The 23,298-nt window shown below is 39.2% G+C and overlaps 1 protein-coding gene across 2 annotated transcripts in view; it reads left to right on the top strand.

The window, feature by feature from the left end:
• The first annotated feature begins 62 nt into the window (after window positions 1-62).
• PSME4 (proteasome activator subunit 4) overlaps window positions 63-23,298 on the top strand; it is an 89,480-nt gene continuing 66,244 nt past the window's right edge. For both annotated transcript variants that reach the window (XM_070429217.1, XM_070429218.1), the window contains exons 1-3: window positions 63-327; window positions 18,737-18,877; window positions 19,690-19,806. In XM_070429217.1, the coding sequence (XP_070285318.1) occupies window positions 86-327; window positions 18,737-18,877; window positions 19,690-19,806 (500 nt within the window). In that variant the 5' untranslated portion in view covers window positions 63-85. The remainder of the gene's footprint in view (window positions 328-18,736; window positions 18,878-19,689; window positions 19,807-23,298) is intronic.

The raw sequence follows: 23,298 nt of genomic DNA, 5'->3' as shown, positions 1-23,298 counted from the left end.
CGCGGAGGAGGCGGAGCCCGGAGAGGGGTGGGGGCTCGGGAGGGCGCGGGGGGGAGGGGGCGGGCGGGCGTGCGTCCCGCGGCTCATGGAGCCGGCGGAGCGGGCGGGCGGCGGGGACCCCCCGGAGCCCGGCGGGCTTCCCGGGCCGGGCCCGCGGTCCTTCGTCCCGCAGAAGGAGATCGTCTACAACAAGCTGCTGCCCTACGCCGAGCGCCTGGACGCCGAGTCCGACCTGCAGCTGGCCCAGATCAAAAGCAACCTGGGCCGGGCCGTGCAGCTGCAGGAGCTGTGGCCCGGGGGCCTCTTCTGGACCAGGAAGCTCTCCACGTAAGTGCGACGGGCCTGCGGGTGGGCTCGGGCCCGGGGCTCGACGCGGGGGGGGCGTCCGCGGGCGGGGGCGGTCTTTGTCCGCCCGCTCCCGACGGCTGGACCCGCTCCGCGGTGCTCGAGCTGGGGGTCCCCCGGTGATCGCCGCCGCAGCCGCTCGGGAAAGCGCTCGGCCCCCCTCCCCGCCCCCTTCCTACGGGACCTCTGCGGGTCTCCCCGGCCCTCCTCGCCCTCCCTGTCTGTGCTTTCCCCCGAGGGTTCGGATTGTTGTCTGCCGACCGGCGGGGTCCCCGGGGACTGTGCTCCTGGGGGTCGGGGTGCAAGGAGGACTCGTCCTTGGGGGAGCAGCTCTTGACTGGCAGTTCCTCCGGCTCTTGTTTCCCCCCCGCGATCGCCGCCGCTTCCTAGCTCTCCCTTCGCGTCTAGTAACTTTCTGAATGGGAAGGAGACCGAAGGGGACTTCTAGTTCTACTTTTTTGGGGGAGGAGGGGCTGCTCAGTCTTTGTGGGTTTGATGGGAAAGATGGGCTTAAAATCAGCTTTCCGCGCACACGGGGGCTGTATCCTAGACGTTAATGTGGAGAAAGGTGAGTCCTAGGACGGAGGGGAAGTGTCTCTTGCTCCTGCTTGGAAATGCTGCTGGGGAAGATCGATGGAGGGGCGAGCTGTCAGGCTGTCCTGGAAGCTACTGCGATCGATCGGGCGTGTGTGAATTTTGAGTCGCTGAGATGGATGTCGATTGCCGATGTCAGTTTCAGGAGTTCTGTTCTTTTGTTACTTTTATTTATTTGTTTTTGGCATAACCTGGCTGCGAACTAAAGTGCAACCGACATTAGGGGAAGACTGGCAAAAATACAGTTGCTGGGAGGCAGGTTAGAGACTTTATTTGCCAGATGGGCATCTTCACTGTGTCAGAAAAACTTAAAAAAAAAAAAAGATTTTGTTGTATCTTGTTTAGTTCACTGGACCCGAAATCTGTTCATGCATTGGGGGTATGAATGGTTGAACACATAAGACATGTCACTTACCCACTGTTTATCCACATCTGCTGAGTGAACTGGGTAATGACTCAGGGTTTTGTAATGAAATAGTTTTTACATTTCCTCCCAGGATTATGGCTATTATTAGGGAGTCTCTGACAAATTTCTCACGTCCACTTCAGGTTGTGGTGGTGGTGGTGGTAGTAGTAATTACCTTTTTAATTAAAAAGCAAAAAATAAAACACAAGTTGCTCTTTTAAAGAGTGACCATAAAATGTCAAGGTTAACAGCTCTCCTTTTGCTTAGAGAGTCAAATTTATGGTGTTCAGATCCATAGGAGACTTGCGTGGGGGAAAGGGGGGGCGGGGCACAACGGGGAGAAGAACCACTATTAGTCAGAATAGAAGAATGCTTTATACATTTTTAGAATTAACATGATTTTTCAAGTGCGTCTCCTAGCTGTTTGTTACTCAGGCACAGTAAAGATGGTTACTCTGTCAGTTCCAGTAATTCCCCACTTTAATCACTTGGATTAGATTTGCCTGAGAAGAACCATTTTGGGGGACACAAACAACTGCTTTTAAACGCACAATATATAAATATACCAATGTGTGAATGCATGTCTAATTTGGATTTATGAATCTAGATTAGAACCTATACACGCATAGTGAAGCATTGTTTTCTGACATGTATTGAACTTGGCAAATTATCACCTAAGGTTTTATTATTTTTGGCTTATTTAGGTATAAGTAGCTTTTGCCTAAGAAAGGCTAGAAATACATTGGACACCGTCCTTGGTGTTTAGGGCAAGATCGCAGTAATATGGCTTAATAACCTATGAACCTAAAACCATTTATATCTAAATTACCAGCAAGAAATGCTATCAGTATTTTATTTTGGGACAGTGGTTAAATGCTGGAAACTGATTCTTAGGATTACGCTATGAGACATTTTGAACTTGGTGGGACATGTTGTGATCTTGGGTGAATTTTTTTTTCTCCTAAGTCATGTTAAGGTGACCTGTTTATATCTGTGCTTGTTTATTAAGCCTTGTATGTGTTGCACAAGTTTACATCTAAATGATGCCAGAACATGTGACGATAGCTGAGTAGTGATCATATTTAGTACTTTGTAGAAGAGTGGAAAGTAGTAATGAAAATAAAATCTAATTTCTCCCACTAGCTCTGTGACTGTGCAAAGTTACTTTAATCATGTGTTTCAGTATTCTTGGAAGAGAAGTAGGGGTTTGGATTAAATAATTCCTGAGAAACAGTGCTCTGTAATTTTATGTTATTTTTTATCTGAAGGGAACTTCTAGGTTGTACTGTTTTGGGGCCTGCTCAATCTTTGTGGATTTGATTGAAAAGATTGGTTTAAAATCTTGTTAAAGGTTTATCCTGTAGAGCTTCAAATGAGCCAGTGTGTATCTTACTACCAGGACCGTGAGCAGTTTATAAAGTATCAAGTACATTCCTAAAGAAGAGCTGAATGTAAGTGCTGTTCAGAGGCATTGGGAGTGGGTCCCTGACCAGAAGTGTACACCCCTAATCTAGCCATCACAGACCTGGGTGGGGTAGAGTTCTGGTTTGAGAGGCACTCAGACTCTCCTTTTTTGACTTTTTACCTCATTTGAGTAGTTACTGTAATTCTGTTTCAGTCCATTTCAAGACTTCTGGGTCTGTCTAGCATCTCTGTGAAGAAAGCTTACTTCTGTGTATTTTAAAAATTGGTCCTGTAATATGACACAACTTCTTGCACACAGTTTAAAGTATTAGAACCTGTTCAAGAGATCATGTGGCATAACATATCACAGGGCCATTTTCTAAGAAGGGAGGCGACACGAGAGGCACACAAACTAGCTTGGTGGTCTTTGGAGAACAATAGTAAAGATAGCTCATGGACACTGAGTGAAGAGTATTGGTGATTCCTGGTGTGGCCAGTGTAGAGAATGGAATTGAAGAAAGGTCATCTTGAAACTTGCTTTTTCTCCCTTGCCCTTCTAGACCTTTCCTGAGAGGCACTGAGGCCTAGTCCTGAGACCTCAGGTTATCTATACCTGGCTTTGCCACCAACATTATCATCTCAGTCTTGCCTAACTTCTCTTAGCTTTAGAGTCCTCTTTTGGAAAATGGGGGTATAGACTATTAGCGGTGCTTCAGACTTTAGCAGTGGTCTTAAGCAAAATCTTAAGCACAGAATTGGATTCCTCAGGCCAAATAAGACCACACTGATTTTTTTCTTTGTGACACTTCATTGAACCCCTGATGTCTACTTAGGGCACCAAAACATACTGTTTGAAAAGAAAAAAAAAAAATCACTGGACTAGTCTCTAAGGGCCTTTCCAGCTAGCTCTCCCTTACTTTAAATTGGCCTGAAGGAAGGGCAAAAGGAGGAACAATTAGTGAATGGGCTACTATTTCCTACAAGCTTACTCCATTCATGATTGGTTCTTTCTTTCACAGAATTTTTATTTTAGTGAAGTGGGCTTGGTGTATTATGAAGCAAATTTAAATGTCTCGTTTGTTATAATAAAATGTTATGTTCTGTACTGTTTTACAATGAAATGACTGTATTAAACTGTGAAATCATTTCATTTGTTAATGAAACTGTAGCTCCCTTGTTTTATTATTAAGAACAGTCTGTAGTCTTCCTCCTAGACAGGAATTGGATTCTCCCATTTGAAACCACATAATGGATTACATTTAGTCAAGATGTGAGTTATCAAATAAACTGACTTTCTTGTGGAAAGTAATCATGTGAACACTGGAGTGCCCAAGTTCATATCATCTCTGTTGGGGAAGAAAGTAGAAATGCTATCCACTGAACCTCAGTTGCCTGGTAACATGATGTACTTAATAGGGTATCTAATGTTTGAGTATTGAAATTACAATAAATACAAGCGCTTTTTTGTTGTAAAAGAATCTTGAAATCTTGACAAATTACCATATTTGTCAGGGAGAAACAGTTGGAGAAAGTAGTAGAAAAGATTTGTTTTTATTACATGACCACACGCAAAATGGGAACCAAAATTTCTTTGTAGTGAGAAAGTTGTTTTTCCGAAGAAAAGAACAAAATAAGTGAATTAAGTGACTTGGGGGACATGAATTTTTCTGATAAAGTTGTATAATAGCACACACAGTAAGTTATCTTTCACATTTTTTTTTAAAATTAACACTTTATTTTTAACTTTTTTTTTAATGCTCACTCGATATTTTTTCATTGATTTTTAGAGAGTGGGAGAGGGAGAGACGTTGAGAGAGAAAAACATCTATGTGAGAGAGACACATCAATTGGTTGCTCTATCCCTACACATGCACACATTTGATTTTTCATAACAGTGTCATACTTGGGGCCCTTCCCTTTTTCCAGGGACCTCTCTTAATCATTCTTTCAAAACACCCTATCAGCTTTCACTAGTTAACTGTGTGTTTCTGCCAGAATCTCAGTTGTCAATATGTATGATTTGAACAGCTTTCTAATATTCTTTTTGTTTAGACATTTTTTTCTGTTATGGAAACTGTCAAGCATACACAAAGGAAGACAATAAAATGAACTCTGTACCCATCATTATCAAAGTTAAAAAAATTCAGCAATAATCCATTGCCACTTCAATTAACCTCATGAAGTTCGTTTTTGCAAAATTTGTGATTTTACTTCTAAGTTTTCATTTCATTTGTGTTGTTTTGTCTAAGGTTGACTACAGACAGACTTCATGGACAGTTTTAAAAATAGCTTACTAATGAACATTTTTATATTAAGACATTCATCTCCCCCCTCCCCCCCGCCCCAACTTTGGAGATATAGAATAAATTCTGGGGTAACAAGGACTCCCTTGAATTGTCTTCACTTTAAAAACACAGACACTTATGTTGTTAGGGTTAATAGATAGTTGGATACAAAGTTGTATTCAGGAGTCTTTGAACAGATTATTTTCTGAGTGCCTTGTGTGGATGGCACTTTTTGGCTGTGTCAGTGAAAGATTTCCACCCCCAGGGAGTTCCAGTGTGCTCTTGCTTTTTGTCACATTTTTGTTTATTTGGGACAGACTAGGTAAGGTGTGTAACTCCATCAAGAAATTTGGAAAAATATGAATTCTAAAGTTAATTGGTTTTAAAAAAAAAATTCTCATTCTGACTAGTGCATTTTAACACAGTACATTGAGAAAGGGAAGTTAGTAAAAAAAAAAAAAAAATTAGTACAGCAGTACCATAGTTCTAAGATCCGAATATATTTAAAACATTTTTAAAAAACATTTTAAAAACAGTTTTTAAAACATTATTTTATTTTATATTTTTAAAATATATTTTATTGATTTTTTACAGAGAGGAAGGGAGAGAGATAGAGAGCCAGAAACATCGATGAGAGAGAAACATCGATCAGCTGCCTCCTGCACATCTCCCACTGGGGATGTGCCCGCAACCCAGGTACATGCCCTTGACCGGAATCGAACCTGGGACCATTCAGTCCGCAGGCTGACGCTCTATCCACTGAGCCAAACCGGTTTCAGCAAAACATTATTTTAAAACATTTGTTTTTGCAGTGTAAAAAAATTTTTTTTTGAACTGCGTGTTCGTAATTGAAGTGAAATGATGGCAGATTCTTGTTTTTTAAAGGATGCTTATTTATTAGTAAACAAGTGCGCAACTTGTAAACCTGTCCTCATTGTGGGACCTAGATGCTAACTTTCTAATAAGCAGACTTATTTCTGGTGAATCCTCCTCCCCCAATACGAAATCCAAACCTGTTTCCCTCTAATCTTTGCAGAAAATTAGATCAAATATCTCATTCTTACTGTGTAAACAGCAAGCCGAGAACATGGTAATAAAAGCAACAGTGAGCAAACAACAGAAAACCTTTACATTTACTGGGATTATGACTGGAATGTTAAAAGCAGCACATACTATAAATATTCTCATTTGGAATCTTGAGGTTGGCTACTTCCATATTTGGCCTATGCTCAGCATTTCTTTCCTTGTAGTGCACTCGCTCTTGATCCCTTGTTCCTGCATTTCTATTCCTCATGTACACATCTTCCCTCTGCTGTGCGCTTTCTTCAGGTCAGCGTCTTCCGTCCGTATTTACCACCTTTCCTCTGCTTCCAGCATTTAGTGCAGTGGCATATACACTCATAGGTCCTCAGTAATAATAGAATTAGCTCTTTTTTGTTTGAAAACTAAAAGCATTGCCCTAGCCGGTTTGGCTCATCGGATAGAGCGTCGACCTCGGCCTGCGGACTCAAGGGTCCCAGGTTCGATTCCGGTCAAGGGCATGTACCTGGCTTGCGGGCACATCCCCAGTAGGGGGCGTGCAAGAGGCAGCTGAATCGATGTTTCTCTCTCATCGATGTTTCTAACTTGCTATCCCTCTCTCTCTCCCTTCCTCTCTGTAAAAAAATCAATAAAATACATATATATATAAAAGAAAACTGAAAGCATTTAATACTGGGTTCAAAAGTATATTTTTAACCAAAGAAGTGGAGAGAAACATTTTGGTTATGGAAGAAATTGTGTTTCATAACCAACCCAAAGTTAATTAGAGAAGAAAGCTGATTATATTGATTGTATCAGCAAATTTGACTGAGATCTCACTGTGTGATTAAATATTTAGCATTAAAAATGTAGTTAGATGAACTAAAATTTTGGTAGTGGTCATCACCTGTTTCATAATACCTAGACCCCAAATTTTAGAGTTTAAAAATATAATAAAGGCTTTTCCCCTTTAAAAAAATTTCTTAAGCCCTGGTCAGTTTGGCTTGGTGGATAGAGTGTTAGCCCATGGACTGAAGGATCCCGGGTTTGATTCCTGTGAAGGGCATGTTCCCCAGAACACCCACTTCTGCCTCTCAAGCTCAGTGAGACTGTCATCCTCTGGTTGGGGCTTTGCTCAAGTCTGGAGTTTTCAAATTACATTGAATGGTACTTTTAAATATCAAAGTGAAACGTTATCATTAAAACTCACTGGAAAGTTTGTCTAATGTGCCCAAAATTTCTTTTTCAGGGACAACAAGGAACAAATCCCTGTGATGGCAAATGTTCCTAAATTTGTTGTATGAATGAGTTATACTTGCCATAGTTGTTCAGTGAAATGTTTACTATAATAACAAAAAGAAAATAGTAATGCAAGGCTAGAATCATCCATCAACTATATATTAAAAAAATAAAAAATACATTTATTGATTTTAGAGAGAGCAAAAAAAGGAGAGAGAGAGAGGAGAGAGAGAAAGAGAAATATCCATTTGTTGTCTCACTTATTTATGCATTCACTGGTTGCTTCTTATATGTGCCCTGACTATAGCTTTGTTGTATGGAGGTGACACTCTAACCAACTGAATTACCAGCCAGGGCAAGGCCTTTTCTCTTGCTAAGAACACTATTGCAGCTATGAAATGGGTTTGAGAATAGTATTGTAGTTTAAATAAGTTGGAGATGGCTTAAGAATTGTTAAAAATGCTTTGTAACCTAATGGTATACAGTCTAAATGGAATGTGTTGGTAATCTTTGAGCTGTTCATTTCATTGTCTGACAATTTCTTTTTTTAAACGAAGGATTAAGTCTTTTTTAAGAACTAGACATTTTGCTCTAACCGGTTTGGCTCAGTGGATAGAGCGTCGGCCTGCAGATTGAGGGGTCCCAGGTTCGATTCCGGTCAAGGGCATGTACCTTGGTTGTGGTCACATCCCCAGTGGGGAGTGTGCAGGAGGCGGCTGATTGATGTTTCTAACTCTATCCCTCTCCCTTCCTCTCTGTAGAAAATCAATAAAATATTTTTTTTAAAAAAAGAACTAGACATTTTGCCCTAGCTGGTTTGGGTCAGTGGATAGAACGTCATCCTGCGGACTGAAGGGTCCAGGGTTCGATTCCAGTCAAGGGCACATGCCCGGGTTGCAGGCTCCATCCCTAGCCGGGGGCATGCAGGAGGCAGTTGATCAATGATTCTCATCATTGATGTTTCTATCTTTCTCCCTCTCCCTTCCTCTCTGAAATCAATAAAAATATATATTTTTAAAAAGCTAGACATTTTATGAAGACAGCGTTTTGCATATGAGTGTTTATATTTTGGGCAGATTCCTGAAAAGGTTAGTTGGGACAGCTTGTGTTCTGAGGGAAGGTAGGTAACTTAGAGATCCCAATAAATAAAATGTTGTCAAGTTTCTGTCAATATAACAAAAAGAGGCCCCCATTATGTGTGTGGCAGGAGAAAAATTACCGTTTAACAAATCCAGGAATGATTCAGAAATGTAATCTTTTAAAAAATTCATAATTTAACAGACAAATATCTTAAGACTTTCACATTGTGGTTTGCTTTTTCTTGTGGGGCTTCACCATTTTTGTTTGTTTGTTTTATCTCTGTTCATTTGTGAGTGTGTTTAATACAGAATTTTTCAAATTATGGATTCTGACCAAAGGGGGGATATATATATATAATTTAGTAGGTCTTGACCTAGTTGTTGTTTCCTTGGGGAGGTTTTATCTGTTGGTTGGTGAACTAAATTAGAATTATTAGACTGAATTTGGAAGTAAATAAGGGGGAATGGTTATGACTTTTGTTTCGTGTGTGTGTGTGTGTGTGTGTGTTTATTACTGTGGGTTGTGGCCAAGCAATATGAAAGCTTCTGCTTTTACAGGTTTCTTTCTGTAGTTCAGATCATATCACCACACCCATTTATCTATAATAATCTATACTAATAAAAGCATACTATGCTAATTAGCCCGGACGTCCTTCTGGATGAAGCCGCAGGGGGAGGGAATGACCTGTTGCTATAATGGCAGAATGACTGCCACTGCCACTGCTGCTGGGGCTTGAGGCACTAACAGAGGCTGTGGGGCTCACCCGAGACCTACCCACTCCTGCGTGAGTGGCCCCGAGCAGGCAGCGCGTTCCATCAGCAGCCAGCCTGGCACACGTGCATGGAGGTGAAGTTGCCAGTGCCTGCTTTCCCGCAGGCCTGAGGCCCGCCCCCCTCTCCACCCGCAGCTGGGGATGAGCTGGTGACCCAACAGCCTGACAGCCAGCCCAGTCCTCCCGCCACCCACCCTGATTCCCCTGTTCACCATCGCTGATCCATTGGAGCCTGCGGGCGGGAGGAGGGATCAAGATGTCAGCAGTTCAGCCCGCTCGCCAGTCCCCAGTCCCGCCCCATCCACGCTCACGGGAGGGGCGTAGGGACTAAGAAGTGGTCAGTGCCACCTCATGGCAACCAGTTGTTTGGTGGTTCCGGTCATTAGGGACATTGGCTTTTTATATCTATAGATTGCTTGTTGCCAATACCTGGCTTTTAAATGACACTCGGTAAAGCATTTTAAGAAATGGATGCCCACTTAAAGAAATACATGCCTCCAGAGAGAACCAACTGGGGAGAAATGAATAGACACATTATTATTAGATGTTAATAGTGAATGACTTCATTACTCTAAAATTATCATGTCAATTTGAGTGTCAGGAAATACAGTATGCTGAAACGCCACGTGAGCATTGTTCAACCTGAGGTGGATGGGGATACAGAGACATGGACACCTCAGGCCTCCTTGCCCATATGGAGCCTCCCGTTAGAAATACTGTACATGATAAAGATGAGAGACCTGTTTTCTAATGTGTTTTGGAAACCTACTTTTAATGTTTTAAAGGCAATTTGGTCAAGTATTTATTGTTTGAAAGTTGTTTTTTTTTCCTTTTTAAAAATAGAATTAGCTCTGGCGAGCTGTTTGTATACTTGTATATTCAATCTGTTGAAAAAATGTCTACCTTGTTTCATCTCTGGTTAGAGCTGAGGGTTAAATAGATGTTGTAGAGAGGTGGTTCCTGCCACCACATGTCTTTCAGTCATCTAAAGAAATACAGTAATGTGTACATAAATAACTATAGTATGAGATAGAATATGAAAAATACTCAGAGTTTGGTGTAAGCTATTAAGGGACAGAGGACAGAGGTAGCACTTTAGTTTGGGAGTGAAGGAAGACTTCATGAAGGAGGGAGTCTTAAAGGATAGATCGATTCCTAAGGATATGAACAAATAATTCACAAGAAAATAATTATATATTAAGCAAACATCTCAAGATTTTTTAATTTTTTTAAGATTTATTTTGCATATAAATAAATATAAATTGTAACAGATTATATTAATATTACATTTTTAATGACTTAAGTAGATTTTTTAAAAGCATGTATTATGCTCTAGTCCAGTGGTCGACAAACTGCAGCTCGCGAGCCACATTCGGCTCTTTGGCCCCTTGAGTGTGGCTCTTCCACAAAATACCACGTGTGGGCGCGCATGTACAGTGCGATTGAAACTTCGTGGGCCGTGCGCAGAAGTCTGTATTTTGTGGAAGAGCCACACTCAAGGGGCCAAAGAGCCGCATGTGGCTCGCGAGCCGCAGTTTGCCCACCATTGCGAGTCTAGTCAATCTGCTAAGGGGCAGTGGTTCCCAAACGTGGTGAGACGTCTGGGAAGCTTATAAAAAACCACTGATGGGGAGAAGGGGGTCCTAATATATGGTGACAGAAGATTTGACCTTGGGTGGTGGGCACATGGTGCAATATACAGGTCTTGTATCATAGAAATCCTCACCTGAAACCTATATGTTCATGTTGAACAATGTCACCCCAGTAAATTTAATTTAAGAAAACAACAACCTGGGACCTGGAGCCCCTTCTCCCCATTCTAGAACAATTAAATTAGAATGTTTTTCATGTATGTTAATCAATTGTCCATCACCATAGCTTTGTGAGGACACCCAGGTTTTACGTATATACTTAGGAGATTATATGACTTGCCCAGGAGACTAACAGAGCAGTTTGAATTCTCAGCAATCTCGTAGAACCATGCTCTTCCTGCTTGCTTGGCTACTGTGTTGAAATCAATAAATCTGTCTATCCAAAGCTATTATAATGTTGAGAGTTGCAAAGCAAGCTAGAATGGAAACATAGACATCCTGTATTTAGATAGCAGCCGACTTGCCTTTGTTTCATACCAGCAGTCACTTGGAATTAATATTCTTTATTGTTTGTTTGTTTGTGATAGTATATCCCCTTTCTTGATCCTCAGCCGACCTCTTTGGAGGGGAAATGGAGAAATAAGAAACATTCTGTTGGTTGTATCACGTTGCCACAGAAGTACCCTGTTCTTGCTCTGTTCCTCTACCTGGAAATGTCTCCTGAGCCTCTTTCCCCAAATCCTTAGATTATCTTGGCCTTGGGTTGCCTATTCAGAGTGATGACAGCTTTCTAATCTTTTTTCAGTTCAGTGATCACTATATTTGGTGAAACTTTGGCTTTGAAAGAATCAAAACTCTAATACTTCATTTGTCCTCTTATTTCTGTATATTTCGTTTGCCAAGTATGTGTCTCCTCACATCTGATTTGTGAGTTCTTGGCCTAAAGGAACTACTTGAGTCGTAACTGTCATCCTGTACCTGTCATTTGCTCTAGAAATGCTGTTTGAAAAGAAGAGAGGTGGGTTTATGAGAAAACTCTTCATTTTAACCATTCACTTATTATTTCTAGCTGTTATCTGCATTTTCAATATTATGTGTAATGATGAAGGACTTAGTCAAAGTAATTAATTCCTGATCCTCTAGTTTTCTCTGCTAATTTTGCCTTTTTTTTATTTTCCTATTTGGTGACACCTTAGGAACAGAAAGAAAAGACTGGAACTGATATAGCTACAGCAAAAATGTGTGATATTTATTTTGGTAGAAGGAAGAGTTGAAGTTACTGTCTGAAATTAAAATTTAGAGTTCAGGAATTTCACTGGTCATGGTAGTTTTCCTTCCTAAATATTGTCGTTTAGCCTTAACTGTCAGGTATTAAGACATTAAAAACAATCCTTATCTTACCATTTATTCAAATATTTTACATGTCAGTCAATTTTATTGTTTTAAAATGTAATTCCTGCACATTTCTTTTTTTTAAACAATGTGGGTTTTTTAAAAAATTTATTATTATTATTTTTTGTTGTTGTTTTGTTTCACCTTGGAAGTGGATTCTTTGTTTTTATTTTTATTTTTATTTTTATTTTTTTATTGCTTAAAGTATTACAAAGGGTATTACATATGTGTCCTCTTTTTTTCCCCCGCCCTTGACAATCCCCTGCCCTCCCTTATGTCTTATGTCCATTAGTTATGCTTATATGCATGCATACAAGTCCTTCAGTTGATCTCTTACCCCTCTCCCTCCTGCCCCCCAACCCTCCCTGGCCTTCCCGCTGCAAAAAGAAGGGAGATGAAGAGAAAGAGTAAGGGAGGGAGGGGGGACCGGGAGAGAGAGAGAAACATCGCTTTGTTGATCCACTTATTTATGCATTCATTGGTTGCTTCTGGCATGTGCCCTGACTGGAGATCGAACCCACAACCTTGGCATATCGGGGCTGACACTCTAACCGACTGAACTACCTGGCCAGGGCTCCTATACATTTCTTTTAGAGAAATTTCTAATTTTTGTTGTTGTTGGTATTAAGAATGAATGGAACAATATTCCTTCAACCAGCACTATTTTTTTCTGGGTGCCATACAGGAAGGTTGTTGCTTTTAAAAAACACTAGCTTTTCTTATGTAGTCTAAAACTGTTTTTAGTTGGTTGTTTTGGATGTTTTAGGTATAGTCATAGCATTGACACCATACTATTCTATCTTTTGTTACCTAGTTTACTCTTTAATCTAGATTCAGAATAATGCTGAAAACAATAAGGATAGTCATTATTGTTGCGAACCTGATTTTAAAGAACGTGCCCTTTGGAGAGGGAATGCCTTAAGTCTGGAGATTGGCTGTTTAATCAGATTCATATGCATGTTTTTAACTGATTTTATTTTTAAATTTTGTTACACTTTGATATTTTCTAATTCTATTATAATCAGACTTTTTTTGGCTATAATAATGTTCACATGTTAGAATTGAGTTTTTTCTTTGTTGACTAATTTATGATCAGGTGTTCACAGAAGATTGAAAAGAAGGCATAGTTTTGTAAGCTTAAATTTTCATTTGTGTGTGTTTTTTTTTTTTTTAAATCTTTATTGTTCAGATTATTACATTTGTTCCTCTTTTTTCCCCCCATAACTCCCCTCCTTCCAGCTCCCACCCCACCCTCCACCCTCACTCCCCACCCGCTGAGTTCATCCATAGGTGCATGATTTTTGTCCAGTCACTTCCCGCATCTCCCACACCCCTTTTCCCCTAAGAATAGTCAGTCCATTCCCTTTCTATGTCCCTGACTCATTATAATCACCAGTTCATTCTGTACATCAGATTATTTATTCACTTGATTCTTAGATTCATTTGTTGATAGATGCATATTTGTTGTTCCTAATTTGTATCTTTACCTTTTTCTTCTTCTTCCTCTTCTTAAAGGATACCTTTCAGCATTTCATATAATACTGGTTTGGCAGTGATGAACTCCTTTAGTTTTTCCTTATCTGTGAAGCTCTTTATCTGACCTTCAATTCTGAATGATAGCTTTGCTGGATAAAGTAATCTTGGTTGTAGGTTCTTGGTATTCAGCACTTTGAAAATTTCTTGCCATTCCCTTCTGGCCTGCAAAGTTTCTGTTGAGAAATCAGCTGACAGTTGTATGGGTATTCCCTTGTAGGTAATTGAGCCTCTTTCTCTTGCTGCTTTTAAGATTTTCTCTTTGTCTTTTGCTCTTGGCATTTTAATGATGATGTGTCTTGGTGTGGTCCTCTTTGGATTCCTTTTGTTTGGGGTTCTCTGCGCTTCTTGGACCTGTAAGTCCATTTCTTTCTCCAGGTGGGGGAAGTTTTCTGTCATTATTTCTTGAAATAGGTTTTCAATATCTTGCTGTCTCTCATCTTCTGGCACTCCAATAATTCTGATATTAGACCGCTTAAAGCTGTCCCAGAGGCTCCTTACACTATCTTCACACTTTCGGATTCTTTTTTCATTTTGCTTTTCCAATTGGGTGTTTTTTGTCGAATCTTTGGTTTGATTCTTGTGCTCCTCTGGTCTGCTATTGGGTGTAATATTCTTTATTTCAGTCCGTGTATGCTTACTTTCTAATTTCTTTATTGTAGCATCGAGGGTCTCATTAGTTTTCGTGAGGCTCTGCACAAATTTATGGCAAGCCCTCAAAATTGCGATTCTTAGCTCCATATCTTCCATTTCTGTCATGTTTTTTTGTCTCCGCATCTTATATGCTTTCTTGGTGCCCCCCCTTGTGGTCTCTGTGCGCAGTCTTGTTCTAGCCAAGCCTTAATTGTTGTAGTTAACACTAGAGGGATTTGACCACCAGGCCGACTGGCTGTAGGAATCAGCTGTATGGAAAACGTCTGTCTTCTGGGGAGGCGTTATTCCAGCCTTTGCCTGAGGCGGTCGGCAAATGGTTGTGCGCAGGGCCTGGGCGGGGCGGGCTCAACAGGGCGGGGGGAGGGAGCAGCTATGGCCGCTCTCAGTCCGTCCCCAGGGGCTCTGCCTCTCTGTCCCAACAACCGCTGCAAACCTCGGAGGGGCCGTAGCCAGACAGTCCCGCTTCTCCCGTTTGAGTCTGGGTCCCTAGAGACTCGCCCGGATCTGTAGCCCAGAGTCTGAGACTCGCTCCTGATTGAAAACGACAATCGCGCCCTCAGCCGCCAGCCCGCTTTGCGCTCGCACCCTCACCACCGCACCGCCGTACCTTTAAATTTTCCACACTGCGCCTCCGCTGAGCGTCGGAATGCTGTTGTTTTTGCTTCTAGTTGAAGAGACTCTCCTCAGCCAGCCTTCCCGTGGTTCTGGTTGATGTCTGCTCCGACTTTTAGTTGTATTTTTGAAGTGGTTGTCCACGGCGGCAGTCTCCGGTGTTTACCTATGCCGCCATCTTCCCGGTCTCCCATTTGTGTGTTTTAAAGTCAGTTTTTTAATGATTACCTTCAGTCCAAGTCAGATGGAAATATTAGACACAGTAATTGATTTGTTGCTGTTATTCAGCACATACTTTCATCAGGAGATACATAGCCCTACATCTTTCTTTCTGTGAGTTAGTAGCCATCCTATATGCATTAGAGATTGTAAAAGGGTGATAGCATTCATCCTAATTAGCTTGAGCTTATCCTGAGGTACAATTCCTATATGAGAGGCAAGATAGGTACTTGAATGGTTTTCTTTATTTATCAGTATTTAAGATGATCATGTCTTGGTTACCTAGCATTCTTCAAAAATGAGATTTGTGGGGTATTCTTTTGTTTGTATTTATAGTTTTTAGTATCATTATGAATTTAATGGATTTAAACATCCATTGCAATTAATTGTGATTTACATTCTAGTGTGTGTCATTATTGCTAGTGAGAACCACATAACTTGACTCCTTTGCTGTATTAAGTAGGATTTTAGCAGTCTTTGATAATGGATATTTTTGTTAAGATATATGAATGCATTATAGTCTAAAGGCATAAACTACAATTTAACAAACCATTCGCTTATTGGACTGTTTAGATTTTTTTCAGGAAATTTTTATTATTACAGATGTGCAGTGAAAATTTTGGTATTTTGACTTTGATATCCTAAATTTTTACTTAGGGTCTATTGCTAGATAGGTGGATCTTTTAAAAAAAGTGATCCATAAATACTTTTAAATGCTTTCAATTAAAATATTTAAATTCTGGTGTGGATTTTTGTTTGTTTATTTGTTTTGTTTAGAGGAAATAACACTTAATTGTTTTTTTTCTCTTTACAAATACATCGGAGAATCATGCAAGGCTACAGCATGGCATGGCATGCAATCCCAGGCCACAAATCTGCACACTCTTTTGCAACTGGTCCTGTGAGGGCAGAACCTTTCATCTCGCCTTTATTGTTTATTATATTTTCAGAATAAAGAAACTCGGCCATCTTTTCTCTGGGGTGACTTTCCATATTGGATTACCACCCCTGAATATACTACATTCTTTCTGGCTTTTTAAATTTTCAAGTTAAAATTCCATCTTTTGTCTTTTGAGTGGAACTACCCCAAATAAAACATTTACTTAAGATTAAATATCATTGCCAAGTGTCTTGCATGTTTTATAATTAAAAATAGTCTTAATGTTTCTCTGAAATGATGCTAATTTTACTTTAATTTAACGTTTAAGCCCTAGCTGGTTTGGCTCAGTAGATAGAGCGTCGGCCTGCAGACTGAAGGGTCTCAGGTTCAATTCCTGTCAAGGGCACATGCCCGGGTTTTGGGCTCGGTCCCCCAGTGGGGGGTGTGCAAGGGGCAGCCAATCAATGATTCTCTCATCATTGATGTTTCTATCTCTCTCACCCTCTCCCTTCCTCTCTGAAATCAATAAAAAAAATACTTAAAAAAGAAATGTTTAAAAAAATTAAAAAATTGAGCCAAAAGCCCCTTAATTATAAAAAAAATTAAAATGGTTGATTAATACACTATAAGGTGGTTAGGAGGAAGCAGTTGAAAAATGCTTTTATGTTACCCTTTACTGTTATTCGGTGTGCCCCCCCCCCACCTTTGTGGGAGGATAGCGTAAATAGTCTGTTCAGAAGTTCATGCATGACTGTTACCAAGCTTTCTAAGTATGTTGAGGCATCTAATAGTAATTCTTTGTCCTAAAATATAACATGAAAATTAATTGGAAAAAGGAATGAACCTAAATATACAGAAAACGAACTGGAATTGTTTTTAAAGTGAAGATTCTTAGTCTTTATTCTCAATATTTTGTTTTTAAATTACCTTTTTTTGGAAACAGCTTTTTCTTTCTTTCTTTTTTTCTTAAATCCTCACTCTGGGATATGTCCATTGATTTTTAGAGAAGGAAGAAGGGAGGAAAGAGAGAGAGAAATATTAATGTGTGACATAAACATCAATTGATTGCCTCTCATGCTTGTCCTGACTGAAGATCAAACCCACAGCCTGCGTATATGCCTTGCCCAGGAATCGAATGCGTGTGTGTGTGTGACGTGGGTGTATGTGCTGAGCTTCAAACAACAGCCACCTGGCCAGGCGAAACAACTTTATTGCATATAATACTCCCAGTATTTTTTTTAAAATGTTTTTACTGATTTTTAGAGAGAGGAAGGGAGAGAGAGATAGAAACATAGATAATTTAAAAGTTGTTACTGATTTTTAGAGAGAGAGGAAGGGAGAGGGAGAAACAGAAACATGGATGAGAGAGAACTATCAATGGGCTGCCTCCACTTGCACACCCCCTACTGAGGATCAAGCCTGCAACCTAGGCATGTGCCCAGGTGGGGTAGGAAGGGGCAGAGACACTTTTTTGAGGTAACTTATGACCAAAGGCCAGTTAAGACCATGTAACAATAAGAGCAATATTTTTTGTCTTCCTTTTTTTTTTTTGGTGTTAATCCTCACTGCAGGGTATTTTTTCAACTGATTTTTAGAGAGAGTGGAAGGGTTCGGCGGGGGGGACAGACAGACATCCATGTGAGAGAGACATATCAATTGGTCGCGTGTGTCCCCTCCCCCCCACCATGCACCCTAACCCGGGGCTGGGGCTCGAACCTGCATCCCAGGTATGTGCCCTTGACTGGGAATCGAACCCGAGACCCTTCTGTGCATGTGCTGACGCTCTAACCATTGAATACACCAGCCAGGGCAAGACAGCCATGTTTTTCATTGATTATTAAATGTTGATGAGACTTGAAGCCTTTTGATAAAAAAATACTTATTTGGCAATCTTAATGAAAATACAGAATAATTCTTTTCCTCATAACAATAAGTGGATATAAAATGATTAACATCAAATACATCTGGAATACTGTCACAGTACATAGTTTTGCAAGAAGTATACATTTACTATCTTAACAATTTTTAAGTGTGCAGTACAGTATTGTTTTTTTTTTTTTTTTAACAAGGGCTTTTTATTGGTTTGTTGTTTAATATTGAATGAACACTTCTGACACTTTTAATAGAGGGAGCCTTATATAATACAGAGAACCCTAATTTGTTTTTTTTTTTTTTTTTTTTTTTTTTTTTTCCTCTTAAAGTATTACAAAGGGTATTACATAAGTATCCTTTTTCCCCCCCCCCCCGCCCTTGCAGTATTGTTAACAATATGTACATTGTTATACAATGGATCTCTAGAACTATTTCATCTTGCATGACTCAAACTGTATACCCGTTGAATAACTCCCTGTTTTCCCTTTCATCCCTATCCCTGGCAACCATGATTCTACTTTCTGTTTCTATGATTTTGGTTATTTTAAATACTACATATAGGTAGACTCCTGTAGTATTATATTTATGATGGGCTTATTTCACTTTTTAGCATAATGTCCTCAAGGCTCATCTATGTTGTAGCATATGTCAGAATTTCCTTCTTTTTAAAGGCTGAATAATATTTTGTTGTGTGTGCATACTACATTTTTAAATTCATTTATTCGTTGATGGATATTTATGTAGCTTCCACATGGCGGTTGTGAATACTGCTGCAAGGAACATGGATGTGTCACCATACCTATTTTTAAAGGCTATATTGATTTTTTTCTCTTGCAGATATATTCGACTTTATGGGAGAAAATTTAGCAAAGAAGATCATGTTCTTTTTGTCAAGTTATTGTATGAGCTGGTATCAATTCCAAAACTGGAAATCAGCATGATGCAGGGATTTGCCCGTCTCTTGATCAACTTGTTAAAGTAAGTCAATTTTCCTATGATTTTGGATTTTTTCAAGATTTTTTCAAGATTTTAGGGATTTTAGGGAAGATTTTATTTATTAAATATGTTTTTATTGATTTCAGAGAGGAAGGGAGAGAGAGAGAGAGATAGAAACATCAATGATGAGAGAATCACTGATCAGCTGCCTTCTGCATGCCCCCTACTGGGAATCGAGCTCGCAACCCAGGCATGTGCCCTTGACTGGAATCTAACCCGGGACCCTTCAGTCCGTAGGCCAATGCTCTATCCACTGAGCCAAACAGGCTAGGGCGAGAACTTTATAAGTTTAAATCATGAGTTAATTAACCTTTTAATTAAAATTCCATCTCCTCCATGAAGCTTTCTTTTCTCTAGCACACATTGAACTCTGTGTTGTCCGATTATTTTATTTATACTAATTATCTTTTCTTATATAGGTTTTGAGATCCTTGAGAATATAGGGATCATTTATTCTTCTGCTTATCCCAGGGTACCAGTCACAATGCTGGAAACTTTAAGTGAAGACAGATAGTGTGGGAAAATATGAAATTCACCTATAGTGATGGTGGCACAATGTAAATGCCCTCTTTTACCAATTGCTCTTTGAGGTTTGAGCAGCAGCAAGAATTTGGTGCATTGCTCTTCCTACTCCCTACTATATTATATTCTGCCAGTGAATTGCACTGGATGAGGAAAAGCAAAACCTACTGTGATGACAGCAGCATTTAACAGTTGTCCTCCCTGAGTAGTATGTGTAATATACACACACCTTTGCACACATCCATATATATGTGTTTACCTTTCCTAATTAGGAAAAAGGAACTTCTTTCAAGAGATGATTTGGAGTTACCTTGGAGACCACTTTATGACATGGTGGAAAGAATATTGTATTCCAAGACAGAGCACCTAGGATTAAATTGGTTTCCTAAGTAAGTATTTCCATTTAAAGAACTTCTTTGGGAGCATTGGGGGACTTTTAGGGATTTGATCTTAGTTGAGAAATACTGGGTTGAGATAAGCTAGCAAATGTACATTTTAATATATTCAATTCCATGTAACTTAACTCCTAAATTAATTTTTGCCCTCTTTAAACTATATCTGAAGCTGTACTTAAGAATTTTCCGCCAAAGTATTTCTAACAGCTAACATCACCATAATGGCCAAAGAAAGCAAGAGATTTTGTTTGAAAATCTATTATCTTGTCATTAAAAGTAATACATATTTGGCATTCTTCAAAAAACATCCACATGTGTTTTAATTCTTCAAGTACAACGAATGCCTTAAGAAGAGGAGCTTTGCATATTCCAGGGGGCATACATACCCAGTAGAAGAAGCATCAGTTTTACTGTTTGACTTTTCTGAGAGCACAAACTATTCAATGTACAGTCCCTAGTTTATGTTATTTTCTACTAGTGCTTAGACATACTAAGCTTATAAATCTCTGGCTGATTATGGCTGCTTGAACATGTATCATGACTCTTCCAGATCTCTAATTTTGGTACGTTTTGTATTTTATTCTGAATTAACTGCTCTTTTAGTTATTTTCCTTTTTTGCTTTTAAAAATTCTTTAATGATTCTTTAATGATCAGTCTTCTTTAATGATTGATTTCTGTGGTTTCACTCTCAATCCTACACATGTTGACATTATCTTATTACTTCTTGTAGCCTCCCCAGTTCAGTTCATTTAATCTATGATTAATCCTCAGGCTTCACTTAAGTGAGCAGTCTTTTTTGTAGAATTTTTTAAAAATCATGGCAGATGGCAGGTTTTAAGAGCTTTTGGGTAATAGGTAAGTAAATAGTAAAATGATGTAAATGGAAAGAATAAAAAAGAAAATGACCATAGTTGATCCTGAACTTAGGCCCTAATTGGATTTTGGGGAGTGATCACAAATAGAGTGGTCAGAAGTCATTTATTTCATGAAGATTTCATGTATTAAAACAAGGAAACCCATTTTTCAGTCATAAAACTAGAAAATTTATCATGAAACTAAATGGTATAATGTTCAAATGTTTGTATAAATAATATGAAAACCCAAAGTTTAACATAAAAGCCGTGTTGTAAAGGTTCCTTAGGAGTTTTTGTTTGAAGGAGCATGCCATAGACTGGATTGGGTATATTTAAAATACGAGCCCATTGAAGTGTGTACTAGAATCACCATTTCATAGATTTCAGGGACCTTTAAACTGTGTTCAAAACCAGCTCTCTTTCTGAGAATTTCCTGGCTGATTCTTTTGGGCTGCCTCTGAAAGTCTTTGGTAAATTAAGACAATTTCTTCTTTAATATGTTATTTCCTTGCTTCTTCATAACTAAGTTTCACACTTTTGCCCTGGCAGTTTACCTTTGCAAAGGCAGCCACTTCCTTCCAGGTCCTGTGTGGCTTTCCTCTTCAAGTCATACCAGCTGTTTTCCTGGAAGTTTTGTTAGAGCTTATCACTAAGTGTCAGTCAGTGCTTATAGTTCCTCCCTGTGCTTATTACCGTGCCTTTTCCTGAAGCTTCACATCATCCTTGCCCCTGTGGAAACCTCTTAAAAGTTTTACCATGGCTCTTCTTGGTGTTTTAAAGAAACATTTTGTCTCTGTGGAAATTGTCGCTTTGTTTAAAGCAGTGATTCTCAACTCTGACAGGCTCAGCATCCCCTTTTCTATTTTGTAGTTAACTATTTTAAATGAAATTTGTAGGTAGTATAACCTATCTATGCTCATTATCTACACTCAGTGACGTAAATATAAATGTCTTCATCACAGAAGAGAAATAATAGGAAAGTCATTTATTATGAAAACAGTACAGGGTTGGCAAAAGTAGGTTTACAGTTGTTTGCATGGAAAATAATTAATAGTAATACAAAAATATGCTCTGTTTCATATACTCAAAACTGCAAGCCTACTTTTGCCCCACCTGTATGCTTGAAGCATGCAGATTATTACACTAAGAGACACAATATGGTATTCAGATTTTGCATCTACTTATGATGAGTAAGTTTGGATTTAAAAGAAAAAAGGTTAGAACAAACAGTATTCTGTATAAGAAGTACAAGAACTTGAAAGAATAGCATTATGAGTGGACATTAAAATAAAAGCTAGTGCCAGGATAAATAATAACATAAGATTTAATTAAGTATGATGGTAGAGAAAGGGAAATAACTTTAATTTCAGGCTACTGAACTAAGAAAAAAGGAAGTTTCTATTCTCACGGATCTGCTGGCCTTATTTGTAACATAGTGTCATAATTTTTATGTAATGATCTTGGTGTAGTTATTTTGTATCAGGAGACATTGTTTTTAACCATTTCTACATGTGAGAAATTAGAGGCAAAGGATGAATTGGTAAAAGAAACATTAATATGTGAAGGCAGAAAGAATTTGTTCAGTAGACTTCTGGGGAGAATATCAGAGTAAGATTGAAAACTAACAAGCAATGCCAAAATGAATAAATAATGTCAATATATAATTTTCATAAGATAAATTGCCCTTTGTGCCATATGAAAAAGGTTTACAATAATTTACAGCATTTTAACAAAAAATTATCAATGAAATTCTACATCCTTGTGTTTTATGTGTCTGCTAATTGCCAAAGTAATGATACTTTATTCCAAGACTGTTAAAACAATCTTAGTTACATATTTGTATGCAACAGCAATGGTATTGACAAATCAGGTGTTGCAATTGCAATTGCCATGATGATGTGATGTATGTTTCCTTCCTTCCTTCCTTCCTTCCTTCCTTCCTTCCTTCCTTCCTTCCTTCCTTCCTTCTTCCTCCCTCCCTCCCTCCCTCCCTCCCTCCCTCCCTCCCTTCCTTCCTTCCTTCCTTCCTTCCTTCCTTCCGGAATAATGAATAACCCCTTATAAAATTTTCAACAAAACGAAGTAGTATAGCCTTGTTCAGTTTACATTGGTTGTATTCCCAGAAGAATCAATGTTCATTAAAACTATGCAAAAAATACTAAATGTTTAAAGCAGTGAACTTTTAGGTAGGATATTTGAAGGTCTTGCACCAATTTTTTGTTTTGTCTGGCTATTCCATGAATTGCAGGGTATCTACTATACTTGGGTTCTGCCCCAATAATCGTGATAATTAAAAATGCCCCATGCATTTCCCAAATGCTCCCTTTATATGGTTAAAGGGCCTGGGTTTGCCGCCTCTTATCTTCTATCCAGACAATCAAAAATTTTCTGCTTCATTAATCAGTCCCTCCTCTTTTCTTATCACTGGTCCAGCACTCTTTGCTTTCTCTTTTCCTGTTTTTAAATCTCTAAGACACTGGTCTTCTAGTATCCAAATCATTATGTGTTTTTTCCCTGTGTAGGGCTTATTAGGTAATGTTTCCTTAAGTAAAAATTCTTCCCTATATGTCTCTTGGCTAAAATTGATGCTGTAGGCAGATGAGTGAACCATATTGGTCCAGTGGCTTGGAC

This window comes from Myotis yumanensis, unplaced genomic scaffold (assembly GCF_028538775.1).
Source record: "Myotis yumanensis isolate MYYU_CA2020_CCGP unplaced genomic scaffold, mMyoYum1.0.hap1 SCAF_11, whole genome shotgun sequence".
Taxonomy (NCBI): domain Eukaryota; kingdom Metazoa; phylum Chordata; class Mammalia; order Chiroptera; family Vespertilionidae; genus Myotis; species Myotis yumanensis.
Note: the sequence above shows the minus strand (reverse complement) of the source record. Positions and strands in the feature narration are given on the sequence as shown.